At 44.4% G+C, this 19662-nt stretch overlaps 1 protein-coding gene and 1 pseudogene across 1 annotated transcript; both read left to right on the top strand.

Annotated features, from left to right (window-relative positions):
• The first annotated feature begins 6252 nt into the window (after positions 1-6252).
• Positions 6253-17793, top strand: LOC142204097 (E3 ubiquitin/ISG15 ligase TRIM25-like). Its single transcript, XM_075275358.1, has 2 exons — positions 6253-6607; positions 15755-17793. Exons 1-2 carry the CDS (start codon positions 6372-6374, stop codon positions 17514-17516), a joined length of 1998 nt encoding a protein of 665 aa, XP_075131459.1. The 5' UTR covers positions 6253-6371; the 3' UTR covers positions 17517-17793.
• LOC142203134 (tripartite motif-containing protein 14-like) lies at positions 6815-11183 on the top strand (annotated as a pseudogene).
• Positions 17794-19662: the final 1869 nt, after the last annotated feature.

The following is a 19662-nucleotide window of genomic DNA, read 5'->3' on the forward strand; positions in this document are numbered from 1 at the left end:
TATCCTGTATTATACTCCAGAGCTGCGCTCACTATTCTGCCGGTGCAGTCACTGTGTACATACATTACATTACTTATCCTGTATTATACTCCAGAGCTGCGCTCACTATTCTGCCGGTGCAGTCACTGTGTACATACATTACATTACTTATCCTGTATTATACTCCAGAGCTGCGCTCACTATTCTGCCGGTGCAGTCACTGTGTACATACATTACATTACTTATCCTGTATTATACTCCAGAGCTGCGCTCACTATTCTGCTGGTGCAGTCATTGTGTACATACATTATATTACTTATCCTGTATTATACTCAGGGCCGCCGATAGGCCAGTATTACTGCTACTGGCATCAGGGGCCCGGCTAAATTGAAAAATTGGGGGGGGCCCGGTTTTGGCCCGCCACCATGTGCCAGCCCCCTGGCGCCCACAGCAGTCCAAGGGCTGGATCGGGATGTGGTTAGGGCTGGGGACTGATCGGGGCCCTGACATTTCAATCGGGCCCCTGCTGCCCAGGTCAGAGGAGGTTTAGGTGGCTTGGCTACGTAGCGCTACATAAAAATGGCCGGCTGCCGGCGTAGCACAGCGGCGGGAGAATGTCCCTGCTATTTGGGCCCGCCCCCTGTAGCCTAGCAACGGATTGGCCAATCCAGTTGCAGCTCTTTTCCTCATGCGTCATTGATGCCCTGACGCTGAGCGCGGCGGCTGGATTCTAGCAGCGGAGGCCAGACCTGCAGACAGTGAGAAGGTAAGTACCAATTTTACAATACAAACACAAAAAAACTGCTTTGTTGTCCCCTATTTTGCCCCCAAATCTTTCAATTAATACAACTCCCAGCAGCTGCAGATGTAGTCCACTCACCCCATAGATAATGCCCCACTCTATTGTTATGCTGGTGCCCTTTTCTAGAGCTCCAGCATAACAATATCCAAGTTGCAGAAACCACTGAGGACTTATCTGCCTTTCACTTTGAAAATGGCTGACACCTGGCGGACTTCATTATGCTGGGGATTGGGGTGGTCGCAGGCTGGTATTATAAGGCTGGGAAGGGCCAAAAACCATGGCCCTTACCACCCTTGTAATGTCAGGCTGCTGCTGCTTGTTATATCTGCCTGGTAATAAAAAATTGGGGGGACCCTATGTAATTTTTTTTCTAATTATGAAGCAACATAGGTTCCCCCCAATATTTCTGAGCCAGACAGATATAACAAGCAGTATCCTGACACTACAAGGGTGGAAATGGCATGGTTTTTGGCCCTTCTCAGCCTTATAATACCAGCCTGTTGTTTTCAGTCTTTTCCAGCCTAAGGGTCCGATGTTTTTGAGGTGGAGGTGACATGAACGTGCGAGTGATTCAATATGAGGGGTGAAGGAAAGGTCTGCGTCAAACATGACCCCGAGGCAGCGGGCCTGCTGCCTAGGAGTTAAAGTAAGGCCTGAGACTGCAATGGATATATCAGGGACAGATCTATTAGATGGTGGAAACAGTAGCAGTTCAGTCTTAGATTTAGTTTCAGATAGAGCGAGGACGTTATATTAGAGACAGCAGAGAGACAGTCACTGGTGTTCTGTATGAGTGCAGGGGTGATGTCCCAGGAAGATGTGTATAATTGGGTGTCATCAGCATAAAGATGGTACCTGAAGCCAAATCTGGCGATGGGTTGTCTAATGGGGGCTGTGTAGAGAGAAAAGAGCAGGGGGACTAGGACCGAGCCCTGAGGAACCCCAACAGCAAGGGAAAGAGGGGAGGAAACAGAGCCCGCAAATGATACACTGAAAGTGCGGTCTGAGAGATAAGAGGAGAACCAGGAGAGCGCAGTGTCATTGAGGCCGACTGAGCGGAGCATAGTGAGGAGAAGTTGATGGTCAACAGTGTCAAAATTGCAGAGAGGTCCAGAAGAATAAGAAGAGAGAAGTCACCATTGGATTTAGCTATTAGATCATTCGAGACTTTTGTGAGAGCCGTTTCAGTAGAGTGCAGAGTGCGGAAACCAGATTGTAAGGGGTCAAGAAGAAAGTTAGCAGAGAAATAGTGGATTAAACGAGAATAGACCAGGCGTTCCAAAAGTTTTGAGATGAAGGGGAGGTTAGAGACTGGTTGATAGTTAGCAGCACAGGACGGATCCAGGGAGGGTTTTTTCAATAGCGGAGATATAACAGCATGCTTGAAGGAGGATGGGAAGATTCCAGAAGAGAGAGAGAGAGGTTAAATATTTTAGTAAGGTAAGTCGTGACAGCAGGCGACAGAGACTGGAGAAGGTGTGAGGGGAAGGGGTCACTACTGCAGGTTGTAGGGAGAGATGAAGAAAGTAGCTGAGAGACTTCCTCTTCTGTAACAGGTTCAAAAGATGAGAATAGACAGTCTGAAGTGCGGTTGGTGAGGGGATCATTGCTATGGTATGTGATGGGATCAATGCCACCTGCGGCTTGGGCAGTTATTTCCTGACGGATCTTATCAATTTTATCATGGAAATAAGTGGCCAGGTCATCAGCACTAAGGTCTGTGAATGGCGTCTGCACCTTGGGTGTGAGTAAGGAGTGAAAAGTTTTAGGTTTGCTGGAGAGAGAAGAGATGAGGGCGGTGAAGTAGTCTTGTTTGGCGAGGTGAAGGGCAGAACTATATGTTTTAAGCATAAATTTGAAGTGGAGGAAATCTGCAGGTGAACGTGATTTTCTCCATAGATGTTCAGCACACCTAGAGCACCGCTGAAGAAATCGTGTCTGTGGCGTGTGCCAGGGTTGCTGCCTCTTATGTGGGACTTTATGAGTGGAGGGGGGAGCCACCTCATCCAATGCATTTTTAAGGGTTTCATTATAGTGATTGGTGGCCAGATAGGGACAGGAGATCGAAGAGATGGGGGGCAGAGAGGACTGCAGAGTATCTGAGAGGTGCTGGGTGTCGATAGCACGCAAGTTCCTATATGTGTGTTGGGTAGGTGTATCTTGTGAAGTGGAGAGGGCACTGATGGTGAGAGACAAAAGTATTATATGGTGATATAAAAGCTTCAAGTGCAAGGGGCAGTGACCTAATATAATATAAGAATAGTGTAAAGTGGGATGTAACAGCAGCACAGAGGATTAGAGAAGTTGAATGTGCTGATTTTGTTGGGACCAGTTGCCTGTTCACTTATCCTACTAATATTATAAATGTGAGAGTTTGTGAAAGATTTTCAACTACTCAACTCAGTGGCCAAAAGTCACAGAAAGTCGTGTCCCAGTGCCGGTTGTGTTGGATATGACGCTCAGTGTGACGTGAGACGGCCTACGGCGCTAGTGTAGCCAGGATATTTGAGCAGTCTGATGCAGACAGGTGTCTCGTGAACATGGCAGCACGTTGTGAGTTAAGTGACTTTGAACGTGGGAAGATAATCGGTGCAAGATGTATGTGACACAGCATTTTGGAGATTACCCGGGAATTTGGGTCTCCCAGGTCAACAGTGTCTCAGGTGGACCTGCAATATTGCAAAGACAACGTTCACAACCGCGTAAACTGGCACACTGGTTGACCACGAGTGTTCGATGAACAGACGTCACGTCACTTCCGCAGAGTCATACGGGGCTCTTGATGGTCTACTGTACGGTCAAATCGCAACTCATTTCAATGTGGGGCGCCAGGACCCCATTTCCACCAGGACTGTATGACAAGAACTGCATCGCATAGGCTTCAACAGTCGATGCCCAACCCATGTCCCTTTGTTGACGCCGCAATACAGAGCTCGAAGACTGGCACGGGCCCGCAACCATAGTCATTGGACCATGGAACAGTGGCTGTGTGTGGCATGGTCTGATGAATCGCAGTTCCAATTGTACAGAGCCGATGGGTGTGTGAGAGTGTTGTGTATGCCCCATGAAGTCATGGATCCTGCATCAACAGGGAGGTGTCCAGATGAGAGGTGGCTCCGTCATGGTCTGGTCGCAATTGGGCCCCATTATTCGGGTGCAGGGATCAATGACCAGTGCTTGATACGTGCAACTTATGGCAGACCATCTGCACTTCTCTCTGGTGTTGGAATTCCCAAATGGGAATGCTGTGTATCAACAGGACAATGCAACATGTCATCGCTCGTTGGTGGCACGGGACTGGTTAATGAACACATCAGTGACCTCATGACCCTCGATTGTCCTGCCCGCTCGCCCGACCTCAACCCCATAGAGAATTTATAGAATGCTGTGGATACCAGTGTCCTCTCCATGGACCCGGCGCCAACTACACAGGACCAATTGTGGGCTGCAGTGCAGACTGCGTGGATCGGTATCCCTCCAGAAGTCTTCCAACACTTTGTGCAGTCCAGGCCTCATCGTCTTGCAGCAGTTATCAGGGCTCGTAGAGGGGTGACCCGCTATTAACGGCGCAACCGGTACCGTAACATGACTTTTGGCCACTCAGATGCTGCAGATGCAGAAGGATATGAGGCCTCTTGGAGTCGTTGTTGTGCAGACAGATGACATAGTTCATAGTTTATACTTCTCTTATACTTGTCTTTTTATGGATCCCCCATAGATTACAGTGTTTGGAGGGATCCATGAAAATAGACAAAAATAGGACATTACCTATGTTTTGATGATCCAATACAACAGTCATGTGACTAGTCCCTGTCTGTGATGTCTGTCATATGACTATAGCTTTACTCTATATTCAGCCTCCTAGGTGAGACATTTTGATAAATTTGGTGCAATCTAAAACTATCTCACACCAGTGAATAGACGTCCATGGAGAATTACACCATTGTACAAGAGTAGTGACGCTCATCTAGTCATCTCTATATGGAGAAAATACAGATAAATACACACATTTATATATTACAATATTGCACAATGAGGAGAGCGGGAGGCTGAGAGAGATATGGCCCTGATCACAGGAGCTGACACTCTAATGGTGGCCAAGTATAAACATAAACCTCAGTGTACACATTAAACTTACCTTCTCCTCGCTCCCCCACCGCTCTCTCCGCGCCTCTCTCTCGCTCTCACACAGTTGCATGCACGATGTGACGTCATTACATCACGTCTACACAGCGACTAGCCGGAATGCAGTGGCAAAGCAAGGAGCTGAACTGTGACAGCTCCTTGCTTTAGTCACTTCTGTATTCAACTCAGATTTGCGTCCTCCAGACGCAGATCTGAGTTGTGTGCGTGGGCATTAATTCTGGCTGAGCATTAATTTTGGCTGGGCATTAATTCTGGCATTAATTCAGCCTGCAAAAGAAATGATGATTTTTTTGCAATGCATTGCAATGCATTAGCATTGTAATGCATTGCATTAGTAATCAGACCCCTAGGGGGTCTAATATATGCAAAAAAAAAATTAAAAAAAAATATTAAAAAATATAAAAAGTATTAAAATTTCAAATCACCCCCTTTCCCTAAAACACATATAAAAGTAGTTAAATACTGTGAAACACATACATGTTAGGTATCCCCATGTCCGAAATCGCCCACTCTACAAAATCTATAAAATATTTTTCCTGTACGGTAAATGCCGTAGCGAGAAAAATAGTCAAAAGTGCCAAACCGACGTTTTTTCACTGTTTTGATTCTGATAAAATTTTAATAAAAAGTGATCAAAGCAATAACATTTCCCGAAAATGGTAGAACTAAAAAGTACGCCCGGCCCCGCAAAAAAAGACGCCCTATGCATCCCCGTACACGGATGTATAAAAAAAGTTACGGCTGTCAGAATATGGCGACTTTTAGAAAAAAAAAAATTGGGAAAACCTGATGCGGCCCAGCCTCACCCAGACTCTACCTCCAGCAGCCCCCGGGTAAATTGAGTTTGAGACCCCTGGTCTATGGAGTCCATGTGTTTCAGTGCTCACCGCTTGTCGATGTGTTCAGTATTCCGTTTGGGGGGTTCCCATGCGGACTCTCCAAACGGAATACCGAACGCAGATGTGAACCCGGCCTTACTCTATAATCTGCTAGATGGGATCAGAGGTCATGTCTCTGTCACTTGTTGGTTTAATAGTCCCAGGGCAGGTTGTGTAATGTCATATGTGCTGGAAAACGCCCTGTAAGATACACCTTAGTTTCATTTCTTGTAAATCCGGAAGCCATGGCGTCTGCTGATGTTAGAGACGAGCTGCTCTGCTCCAACTGTCTGACCATTTATACCGATCCTGTAACCCTGAGATGTGGACACAACTTCTGCCGGGTCTGTATTGATCAGGTCTTGAATACACAGGACGAGTCTGGAGTTTATTCCTGTCTTGAATGTAGAGCAAGGTTTAGGAACCGGCCTGTACTGCAGAGGAACATAACTCTACGTAATGTAGTAGAACGTGTCCTGTCTACTGAGCCCCATCAGGAGAAGATCACCGGGATCTGCTGCACTTACTGTATTCACTCTCCTGTACCTGCTGTGAAGTCCTGTCTGATGTGTGAAGCTTCTCTGTGTGATAACCATCTGAGAGTCCACAGCAAGTCACCAGAACACGTCCTAACTGATCCCAGCACCAACCTGGAGAAGAGGAAATGTTCTGTCCATAAGAAGGTCCTGGAATATTACTGTACTGAGGACGCTGCTTGTATCTGTGTGTCCTGTAGTTTGGCCGGAGAACATCGGGGACACCAGGTGGAGATACTGGATGAGGCCTCTGAGAAGAAGAAGAAGAAACTGAAAAATGTTCTCCAGAAACTCACCACAAAGAGGAAGAAGACTGAGAAAAGAGTCCGGAGTCTGGAGGAGCGGAGGAGAAAAGCTCAAGGGAAAGCATCTGGTGAAACCGAGAGAGTCACTGCCCTGTTTATAGCCATCAGGAGACGACTGGACAACCTGGAGAAGAAGGTCCTGAGTGAGATCTCCAGGCAGGAGGAGCAGCGGTCACTGTCACTATCTGATGTGATCCAGAAGCTGGAAATAAAGAAGGCCGAGCTGTCCATGAAGATGCGGCACATTGAGGAGCTGTGTAACATGACTGATCCACTGACTGTCTTACAGGATCCAGACACAGGTGACTTGTGTGATCCTGAGGAGGGGGGAGGTGATGAGGACACAGGGGGACATGATAAGACACATGATGTAGATGTGGATGGAATTACAGGGATGTTACATGCAGGTCTCTCTGATATAATGACATATCTACAGACCATCTCACCCCCAAAACCAGAAGAAATGAGGCCACAACCCCCCAGCGCCCAATCTATCTATGGGCAGGGTCCTGCAGACATATTACTGGATGTAAACACGGCTGCTTATAATATCCAAATATCAGACAACCTGAAAACTGCAACATGGACAGGAATACCACAGGATCATCCAGAAACAGCCGAGAGATTCCAGGATTGATCTCAGGTGATAAGTATCAGGAGATTTACCTCAGGGCGACATTACTGGGATTTGGAGATCAGGGGATTATGGGAGTGGAAGGTGGGGATGTGTTATCCCAGTATAGACAGGAGGGGGCAGCAGTCAGTCATTGGAGGAAATGACAAGTCCTGGGGTTTATATGGAGGGCAGTGGTGTAATAATCAGTATTCAGTGAGACATGACAGTAAAGAGGTCCGGTTACCTCATGAGATCTCCAGTAATAGATTGAGGATCTGTCTGGATTATGAGGCCGGGCAGTTGTCCTTCTATGAGCTGTGTGACCCCATCAGACACTTACACACCTTCACTGCCACCTTCACCGAGCCCCTTCATGCTGTGTTATGTCTATGGGGAGGTTCTATAAAGATATTGGGGCGGGGGCTGTGAGGGTCCATCATAGACACAGAGTGTAATTCACCTCCTCGTACTTACAGATATGACCACATTCACACTTAATGGATTCATGAAATGATGAAGATAATAATGAAAATGGTGATTGGTGACTAATAAATGGTCATTTCTGTAACAATTGTCCTCTAGTAATGAAGGTTTTATTGTAGGAAATTTCTTGTATTAGTAGATAAAATATTCCGGGAGGTTTTTGTGGTTTCTCTCCGAGGATTCAGGACGTCTTACGGCTCGTTCACATCAGCGTTGTGAACTCCGTACTTGAGGTTTCCGTTTCCTGCCTAAAACAGAGGAAGGATACGGAAACCTGCAGGAGTCTCTCTCACTCATTCATTTGAATGGGTGAGAAAGCTGTCCGGCTGTGAGCGGTGGTGAGCGTTTTAGGCTCTCCGCCGCGAAACCGGGTTTTATAATCCGGATACAGAGTCGGACATGCAGTACTCTCTGTCCGGATAAAAAAAATCCGGTTTCGCGGCGGAGAGCCTAAAACGCTCACCGCCGCTCACGGCCGGACCCGGTCTGTGGTTTCCGTCTTCTGGCATGCAGAAGACGGAAACCACAGAACGGACAGGAGAACGCTAGTGTGAACCTAGCATTAGGGGGAGTTCACACGGAGTTACGTGCCGCGAGATTTGGCACGTAGACGCCGCGGGACTCTTTGCGTGCCGTACACGCTCCCATTCATTTCAATGGGAGCAGGGAGCATATGCGCCGCGCTAGTTTGCGGCCGTGAATAAATGCACGACCGCAAACTAGCGCAGCGCATACGCTCCCCGCTCCCATTGAAATGAATGGGAGCGTGTACGGCACGCAAAGAGTCCCGCGGCGTCTACATGCCAAATCTCGCGGCACGTAACTCCGTGTGAACTCCCCATTAGATGGAGAGGTCACAGATCTTATTATTGGTCTCCACCTAGGTTAATTTGCTGTATCGGGGGACGGTAGAAGGTGACATTTGCTGTGTCCTGGGTGGGCTGTACAGGGGGCTGCAGATATAAGGTCACTTTCACACAGTGCAGTGTGATTTTGGTGAAGTTTTCTATTTTTACTAATAAAATAAAAAAATTTGATAGATGTCACCTGTAAATCCATAATCTGTGCTAAAATCTGCATCAAAAATGTTATTTTTTTTCTTTGGAAACAATTATTTGGTAGGGGGGCCCTAAGCTGGAAACCGATGGTAAACACTGGGCTAGAGGTGGCGACCGGACATAATACTCTGCTGCATGAGAACATTGTGATAAATGATAAAATTCTGTCTGTGGCCACCACTAGGGCGAGCTGCGGAGTATGCTGTATACTCATTGAGTTCAATAATAACACAGTATACAGTAAGCTCCTGAGCTCCCCCTAGTGGTGACTGTAGAGCAATGTTATCTGGTAACCTTATGTCTACTTAGACGATTTGCAGCCCTGTATTAGAAAACATGGAGCTGAGACTCAAAAAAACAACACAGAATTATCGACCTATTCACCCTGGAGGGGGGCACTGTAGCAGATCTTCCTAATCCCATACCAGTGTAAGAATGTAGTGATACATGAGTGTGTATGATGTCATCTGGTGTATAGTGATGATGTCAGTGACGTAGACTGGAGCAGCGCCCTCCTGAGGATAAAACTGCATATAACAGATCTTGTTTTTATTTCAAAGTGGAAAAAAACTCATTTTCTTCTCTAACTCTCGGCCAAGTGACTTCATATAAGAATAAGGAAAGAAGATGATTATTTTACATATCTTATTGCTTCCAGAATCCATGTATATACCATGTGTATCATCTCCCAATGTATAAACCATATTATGTCACATTGTGAATTCCTGAACTTTATTAATGAACTTCATCATGAAAAATCTATTGTTTGTATCCTGTATAATAATCGTCTCCATCCTGCTGTGAGACTACAACTCCCAGCATGCACAATTGTAGTTTTACAACAACTGATGAGGAACAAATTTATAGTCATATCAGAAAGGAAGAAAAGAAACACCAAAGCCAATGCCTGCATTCTCCTAAAGTGCCACAGGAGGGAGACAGAGTACAGTCTACATAAGGGCTGTAGATAGTGATGGCCGCTGATCAGAATACCGGGGGCAGCGAGATGAGATTATGTGAGGACTGGAGTAAATCTACAGCTCATGTCCTACATTCTGTGCTGGGTAAACTCCATTTACCAATACACAACTCCAAAAACCCGGCATAGAGATAAAGATACATTCTGCCTACAGCCACCACTAGGGGGAGCTCATCTGTATAATGCCATGCAGGAAGCTCCTGAGCTCCCCCTAGAGGTGACTTTAGGTAAAAGAATTTTATCATGTACCTCTATTTTGCACAATATCATAAAAACTGATGTGACAAAGTGATCCCCTCTTCACTTTTGGGACCCCCCCCCCCCAATGATCACAAGAACAGGATTCCCTCGTACCCTGCCACGTACTGCAGCTGTATTCAGTTTTATGGGACTATTGGAGATCGGCGAGTCCAGCGCTCAGCTATGCCCAGGAGCTCCATAGAAATGAATGGAGCGGCCGCTCATCAGTAACAATGGCATCATGATCTTTGAAGGTGTGACGTCATTGATAAGAGCACAGAGTATTTCAGGAGATGCTTGGCTACCTTATTGGTGGTCATCAGGTCACTTGTATACAGGGTCCATGTCCTAAAATGTTACATATCAGTTATCTAAAGGAATATTTTCTATATGGGCGGAGTGACGCTATATGGCGGCTTATCAGTTCTCCTATATGGACATACCGCAGCAATAAACTACACTGCACCTTGACCCCATTGCGTCCTAGATGAGGATTATTAACACTTAATAGCACCGTATAGCACTGGTTTTCTTCTCACAATTTACTCTATTAACCCCTTGCCACACCATGCCCTACGAGACCTAGGATCTATTTGTCTTTTAAATGATAAACTTATGCCTTTACTATATAAAATAGATTCTTAATAAATCTTGGTTATTTTTTGTTTGTATTTTTATTACCTGTGTCCGTAAATATAAGACACCATTCCCATTGGGTGCGTTTTGTTGGCGTTTTTATATGTTATAATAAAGATGAAGCTGCGTTGAATCTCTGTCTGATCAGTGGCAGGCATCTTCTTGTATATTGACTATGACATTTCTCTATAGTCTCATGTTTTGTATCACATACTGTAGATGACATCAGTTTATTAACTGTTTAACATACAGAATATATGGTTTTCTGTTTAATTCTACATAATATATAAATAATCCAAGCACAACAGCTTCCCACTTTCTAGGTGCCCAGAGTTCAGTTCTTTTAGGCAGAATGAATCATAAATTGGGGATTATTTTAAATTTCATTCATTTCCATATTCGTCCCATGTTTTACTCTATGACCGGTAATGCATGGAATACTCTGAATTTCATCGGTTCAAGTGTCTATCACGTATTTATGTCCTTATGAATGAATCTCTGTGTTACTCTCTTCAGGTCATGTGACATTAATCCACCAATGAAATTCTAGCTAATCTGTTTGCTTAACCAATCCCAACAGACCATAGTAGGACAGATGTATATCAATGAGCAGGAGCGGCTCTGCTATCCTTCCTGACCTTACTGACCTTCACACTCATACATTGCTTAATTCCCTCATTTAACCTATGGAATACATCTGTTGGGAAAGAAATACTCCTAATATCAACCCACAGATACGCTATAGTCATCAGCTACTTATATAGAAAACCAACTGCTGGTAACACAATGTTAAGAGCCGACAGCTGCCACCCCCCGCACATATCTATTTTTCACGTTCCATTCCGTTTCTTGTCTTGTCTTATGTTTTCCCCTTAATATCTACTTATTTGAGAATTAATGTAACTTAATGACTGCTTGTTTCTTAATCTATGATTGTTGTACTATAAAAAATGTAAATAATTCCTTAATAAAAATTATTGAAACATTACCGTATAGACTCGAGTATAAGCCTAGTTTTTCAGCACAGTTTTTGTGCTGAAAAAGCCCCCCTCGGCTTATACTCGAGTCAAGCAAAAGAAAAACCATTATTTATTTATTTTTTGGGGCGAGGGGTCTATGACCAGCCGCAATAGTAATGTATAGAATCTACCATAAAATAGTGAAAAAAAAAAAAAAAGCTTTAAAAAAATATAATAAAAAAATTAAAGTTCCAAATCCCTCCTTTCCCTAGAATACATATAAAAGTAGAAAATTATTGTGAAACACATAACATTAGGTATCCCTGTTTCTGAAAGTGCCCGGTCTACTGAATATAGGGGATCTGCAGTGCTCCTGTTCCGTCGGGAAAGGGTTAATAGGAGCACTGCAGATCCCCTATATCCAGCCAGACTGAATTCCAAGTGGGGAACAAAAAACCCAGTCCTCAAGCTCAGGGAAGGGGCAGACAGACAACCAAAACACCCCAACTACTGTACCCAAAAACTACGACCATTTTAATTTTTGAAATTTTCCAATAGCTGCTGCATTAACCCCCCTCGGCTTATACTCGAGGCAATAGGTTTTCCCACATTTTTGTGGTAAAATTAGGGGCCTCGGCTTATATTCAGGTCAGTTTATACTCGAGTATAGGTACTTATCCTGTACTGATCCTGAGTTATAGCCTGTATTATACTCCAGAGCTGCGCTCACTATTCTGCTGGTACAGTCACTGTGTACATACATTACATTACTTATCCTGTATTATACTCCAGAGCTGCGCTCAATATTCTGCTGGTGCGGTCACTGTGTACATACATTACATTACTTATCCTGTATTATACTCCAGAGCTGCACTCACTATTCTGCTGGTGCAGTCAATGTGTACATACATTACATTACTTATCCTGTATTATACTCCAGAGCTGCGCTCACTATTCTGCTGGTACAGTCACTGTGTACATACATTACATTACTTATCCTGTATTATACTCCATAGCTGCGCTCACTATTCTGCTGGTACAGTCACTGTGTACATACATTACATTACTTATCCTGTATTATACTCCAGAGCTGCACTCACTATTCTGCTGGTGCAGTCAATGTGTACATACATTACATTACTTATCCTGTATTATACTCCAGAGCTGCGCTCACTATTCTGCTGGTACAGTCACTGTGTACATACATTACATTACTTATCCTGTATTATACTCCAGAGCTGCGCTCACTATTCTGCTGGTGCAGTCACTGTGTACATACATTACATTACTTATCCTGTATTATACTCCAGAGCTGCGCTCACTATTCTGCTGGTTCAGTCACTGTGTACATACATTACATTACTTATCCTGATTTATACTCCAGAGCTGCGCTCACTATTCTGCTGGTACAGTCACTGTGTACATACATTACATTACTTATCCTGTATTATACTCCAGAGCTGCGCTCACTATTCTGCTGGTACAGTCACTGTGTACATACATTACATTACTTATCCTGTATTACACTCCAGAGCTGCACTCACTATTCTGCTGGTACAGTCACTGTGTACATACATTACATTACTTATCCTGTATTATACTCCAGAGCTGCGCTCACTATTCTGCTGGTACAGTCACTGTGTACATACATTACTTATCCTGTATTATACTCCAGAGCTGCGCTCACTATTCTGCTGGTGCAGTCACTCTGTACATACATTACATTACTTATCCTGTATTATACTCCAGAGCTGCGCTCACTATTCTGCTGGTGCAGTCACTGTGTACATACATTACATTACTTATCCTGTATTATACTCCAGAGCTGCGCTCACTATTCTGCTGGTGCAGTCACTGTGTACATACATTACATTACTTATCCTGTATTATACTCCAGAGCTGCACTCACTATTCTGCTGGTGCAGTCAATGTGTACATACATTACATTACTTATCCTGTATTATACTCCAGAGCTGCGCTCACTATTCTGCTGGTGCAGTCACTCTGTACATACATTACATTACTTATCCTGATTTATACTCCAGAGCTGCACTCACTATTCTGCTGGTACAGTCACTGTGTGCATACATTACATTACTTATCCTGTATTATACTCCAGAGCTGCGCTCACTATTCTGCTGGTACAGTCACTGTGTACATACATTACATTACTTATCCTGTATTATACTCCAGAGCTGCGCTCACTATTCTGCTGGTACAGTCACTGTGTACATACATTACATTACTTATCCTGTATTATACTCCAGAGCTGCGCTCACTATTCTGCTGGTGCAGTCACTGTGTACATACATTACATTACTTATCCTGTATTATACTCCAGAGCTGCACTCACTATCCTGCTGGTGCAGTCAATGTGTACATACATTACATTACTTATCCTGTATTATACTCCAGAGCTGCGCTCACTATTCTGCTGGTGCAGTCACTCTGTACATACATTACATTACTTATCCTGATTTATACTCCAGAGCTGCACTCACTATTCTGCTGGTACAGTCACTGTGTGCATACATTACATTACTTATCCTGTATTATACTCCAGAGCTGCGCTCACTATTCTGCTGGTACAGTCACTGTGTATATACATTACATTACTTATCCTGTATTATACTCCAGAGCTGCACTCACTATTCTGCTGGTACAGTCACTGTGTACATACATTACATTACTTATCCTGTATTATACTCCAGAGCTGCACTCACTATTCTGCTGGTACAGTCACTGTGTACATACATTACATTACTTAGCCTGTATTATACTCCAGAGCTGCGCTCACTATTCTGCTGGTACAGTCACTGTGTACATACATTACATTACTTATCCTGTATTATACTCCAGAGCTGCGGTCACTATTCTGCTGGTGCAGTCACTGTGTACATACATTACATTACTTATCCTGTATTATACTCCAGAGCTGCGCTCACTATTCTGCTGGTACAGTCACTGTGTACATACATTACTTATCCTGTATTATACTCCAGAGCTGCGCTCACTATTCTGCTGGTGCAGTCACTGTGTACATACATTACATTACTTATCCTGTATTATACTCCAGAGCTGCGCTCACTATTCTGCTGGTGCAGTCACTGTGTACATACATTACATTACTTATCCTGTATTATACTCCAGAGCTGCGCTCACTATTCTGCTGGTGCAGTCACTGTGTACATACATTACATTACTTATCCTGTATTATACTCCAGAGCTGCGCTCACTATTCTGCTGGTACAGTCACTGTGTACATACATTACTTATCCTGTATTATACTCCAGAGCTGCGCTCACTATTCTGCTGGTACAGTCACTGTGTACATACATTACATTACTTATCCTGTATTATACTCCAGAGCTGCGCTCACTATTCTGCTGGTACAGTCACTGTGTACATACATTTTCATAAATTTGATGCAATCTAAAATTATCTCACACCAGTGAATAGACGTCCATGGAGAATTACACCATTGTACAAGAGTAGTGACGCTCATCTAGTCGTCTTTATATGGATAAAATACAGATAAATAGACACATTGATATATTACAATATTGCACAATGAGGAGAGCGGGAGGCTGAGAGAGAGAATGCTCTGATCACAGGAGCTGACACTCTAATGGGAGCCAAGTATAAACCTGGAGAATCCAACTTCTTAAATGACACGACCTCTGATCCCATCTAGCAGATTATAGAGTAAGGCGCAGTTCACATCTGTGTTCAGCATTACGTTCAGGGAATCCACATGGGGATCCCCCGAACGGAATACCGAACGCATTGACAAGCAGTGAGTAGTGAAAGCACACAGACTCCACAGACTATAATGGGGTCCGTGTGTTTTCCGTGCAGTGTCCGCATGAGTTATGCGGAGAGAAAAATATTTCATGAACTACTTTCCTCTCCGAATGACTCGTGTGGACACCGCGTGGAAAACACATGGACCCCATTATAGTCTGTGGAGTCCGTGTGCTTTCACTACTCACTGCTTGTCAATGCGTTCAGAATTCCGTTCAGGGAATGCAGATGTGAACCAGGCCTTAATAGTCATCTCTCACTGCAGGTTGTGTAATGTCATATGTGCTGGAACACGCCCTGTAAGATACTTTCAGGTTCGTTTCTTGTAAATCCTGAAGCCATGGCATCTGCTGATGTGAGAGACGAGCTGCTCTGCTCCATCTGCCTGACCATTTATACTGATCCTGTAACCCTGAGATGTGGACACAACTTCTGCCGGGTCTGTATTGATCAGGTCTTGAATACACAGGACGAGTCTGGAGTTTATTCCTGTCTTGAATGTAGAGCAAGGTTTAGGAACCGGCCTGTACTGCAGAGGAACATAACTCTACGTAATGTAGTAGAACGTGTCCGGTCTACTGAGCGCCATCAGGAGGAGATCACCGGGATCTGCTGCACTTACTGTATTCACTCTCCTGTACCTGCTGTGAAGTCCTGTCTACTCTGTGAAGCTTCTCTGTGTGATAAACATCTGAGAGTCCACAGCAAGTCACCAGAACACGTCTTATGTGATCCCAGCACCAACCTGGAGAAGAGGAAATGTTCTGTCCATAAGAAGGTCCTGGAATATTACTGTACTGAGGACGCTGCTTGTATCTGTGTGTCTTGTAGTTTGGCCGGAGAACATCGAGGACATCGGGTGGAGATACTGGATGAGGCCTCTGAGAAGAAGAAGAAGAAACTGAGAAATGTTCTCCAGAAACTGATCACAAAGAGGAAGAAGACTGAGGAAAGAGTCCAGAGTCTGAAGGAGAGCAGGAGAAAAGCTCAAGGGAAAGCATCTGGAGAAGCCGAGAGAGTCACTGCCCTGTTTATAGACATCAGGAGACGACTGGACGACCTGGAGAAGAAGGTCCTGAGTGAGATCTCCAGGCAGGAGGAGCAGCGGTCACTGTCACTGTCTGCTCTGATCCAGAAGCTGGAGATAAAGAAGGCCGAGCTGTCCATGAAGATGCGGCACATTGAGGAGCTGTGTAACATGACTGATCCACTGACTGTCTTACAGGATCCAGACACAGGTGACTTGTGTGATCCTGAGGAGGGGGGAGGTGATGAGGACACAGGGGGACATGATAAGACACATGATGTAGATGTGGATGGAATTACAGGGATGTTACATGCAGGTCTCTCTGATATAATGATATATGTACACACCATCTCACCCCCAAAACCAGAAGAAATGAGGCCACAACCCCCCAGCGCCCGATCTCTGCCCAGTCACACCCAAGATTTACCTGTGTCAGGTACAGAATATGGGGGTGATGGTGTAATAGTCAGGACTGGGGGTGTTGGGGGGGAGGTAACGGCTGCAGGAGAGGGAGGGATCTATGGGCAGGGCCCTGCAGACATATTACTGGATGTAAACACGGCTGGTAATAATATCCGAATATCAGACGACCTGAAAACTGCAACATGGACAGAAATAACACAGGATCGTACAGAAACAGCCGAGAGATTCCAGGATTATCCTCAGGTGATAAGTATCAGGAGATTTACCTCAGGGCGACATTACTGGGATGTGGAGATCAGGGAATCATGGCTGTGGAGAGTGGGGATGTGTTATCCCAGTATAGCCAGGAGGGGGCAGCAGTCAGTCATTGGAAGTAATAACAAGTCCTGGGGTTTATATGGAGGGCAGTGGTGTAATAATCAGTATTCAGTGATACATGACAGTAAAGACATCCCGTTACCTCACCAGATCTCCAGTAATAGATTCAGGATCTGTCTGGATTATGAGGCCGGGCAGTTGTCCTTCTATGAGCTGTGTGACCCCATCAGACACTTACACACCTTCACTGACACCTTCACTGAGTCCCTTCATGCTGCACTATATGTATATAATGATTCTATAAAGATATTGGGGCGGGGGCTGTGAGGGTCCATCATAGACACAGAGTGTAATTCACCTCCTCGTACTTACAGATATGACCACATTCACACTTAATGGATTCATGAAATGATGAAGATAATAATGAAAATGGTGATTGGTGACTAATAAATGGTCATTTCTGTAACAATTGTCCTCTAGTAATGAAGGTTTTATTGTAGGAAATTTCTTGTATTATTAGATAAAATATTCCGGGAGGTTTTTGTGGTTTCTCTCCCAGGATTCAGGACGTCTTAGATGGAGAGGTCACAGATCTTATTATTGGTCTCCACCTAGGTTAATTTGCTGTATCGGGGGATGGTAGAAGGTGACATTTGCTGTGTCCTGGGTGGGCTGTACAGGGGGCTGCAGGTATAAGGTCACTTTCACACAGTGCAGTTTGATTTTGGTGAACTTTTCTATTTTTACAAGTAAAACAAATATATTTGAAAGATGTCACCTGTAAATCCATAATCTGGGCTAAAATCTGCATCAAAACTGTTATTTTTCTTCTTTTTGAAACAATTATTTGGTAGGGGGGGGCCTAAGCCGGAAAACGTTGGTAAACACTGGGCTAGAGGTGGCGACCGGACATAATACTCTGCTGCATGAGAACATTGTGATAAATGATAAAATTCTGTCTGTGGCCACCACTAGGGGGAGCTGCGGAGTATGCTGTATACTCATTGAGTTCAATAATAACACAGTATACAGTAAGCTCCTGAGCTCCCCCTACTGGTGACTGCAGAGCAATGTTATCTGGTAACCTTATGTCTACTTAGACGATTTGCAGCCCTGTATTAGAAAACATGGAGCTGAGACTCAAAAAAACAACACAGAATTATCGACCTATTCACCATGGAGGGGGGCGCTGTAGCAGATCTTCCTAATCCCATACCAGTGTAAGAATGTAGTGATACATGAGTGTGTATGATGTCATCTGGTGTATAGTGATGATAACAGCGACATAGACTGGAGCAGCGCCCTCCTGAGGATAAAACTGCATATAACAGGCTTTATACAGGCTTTTATACTAAGTAACAAACATCTCATTTTCTTCTCTAACTCTCGGCCAAGTGACTTCATATAAGAATAAGGAAAGAAGATGATTATTTTACATATCTTATTGCTTCCAGAATCCATGTATATACCATGTGTATCATCTCCCAATGTATAAACCATATTATGTCACATTGTGAACTCCTGAACTTTATTAATAAACTTCATCATGAAAAATCTATTGTTTGTATCCTGTATAATAATCGTCTCCATCCTGCTGTGAAACTACAACTCCCAGCATGCACAATTGTAGTTCTACAACAACCAACGAGGAACAAATTTATAGTCATATCAGAAAGGAAGAAAAGAAACACCAAAGCCAATGCCTGCATTCTCCTAAAGTGCCACAGGAGGGAGACAGAGTACAGTCTACATAAGGGCTGTAGATAGTGATGGCCGCTGATCAGAATATCGGGGGCAGCGAGATGAGATTATGTGAGGACTGGAGTAAATCTACAGCTCATGTCCTACATTCTGTGCTGGGTAAACTCCATTTACCAATACACAGCTCCACATCCCCGGCATAGAGCTAAAAATACATTCTGCCCACAGCCACCACTAGGGGGAGCTCATCTGTATAACTCCATGCAAGAAGCTCCTGAGCTCCCCCTAGAGGTTACTGTAGGTAAAGAATTTTATCTTGTACCTCTATTTTGCACAATATCACGCTAACACAGGGGGTCATAAAAACTGATGTGACAAAGTGATCCCCTCTTCACTTCTGGGATCCCCCACTGATCACAAGAACAGGATTCCCTCGTACCCTGCCATGTACTGCAGCTGTAGTCACTTTTATGGGACTGTTGGAGGTTGGTTGAGTCCAGCGCTAAGCTATGTCCAGTAGCCCCATAGAAATGAATGCAAGTGCACAGGGCAATAGTGTAATAGGAGGAGATGAATGTAGACAAGTGGGAGGGGGCAGAATGACTCTTAAGAGCTGAGTCAAGCAGCAGCACAGAGGATTACAGCAGATAAGTGTGCTGATTTTGTTGGGGGCAGTGACTTCTCTCAGTGATGATGGCGAGGACAAGGCTGTATAACAATGGCATCATGATCTTTGAAGGTGTGACGTCATTGATAAGAGCACAGAGTATTT

The sequence above is a fragment of the Leptodactylus fuscus genome, chromosome 5 (assembly GCF_031893055.1).
Source record: "Leptodactylus fuscus isolate aLepFus1 chromosome 5, aLepFus1.hap2, whole genome shotgun sequence".
Lineage (NCBI taxonomy): Eukaryota > Metazoa > Chordata > Amphibia > Anura > Leptodactylidae > Leptodactylus > Leptodactylus fuscus.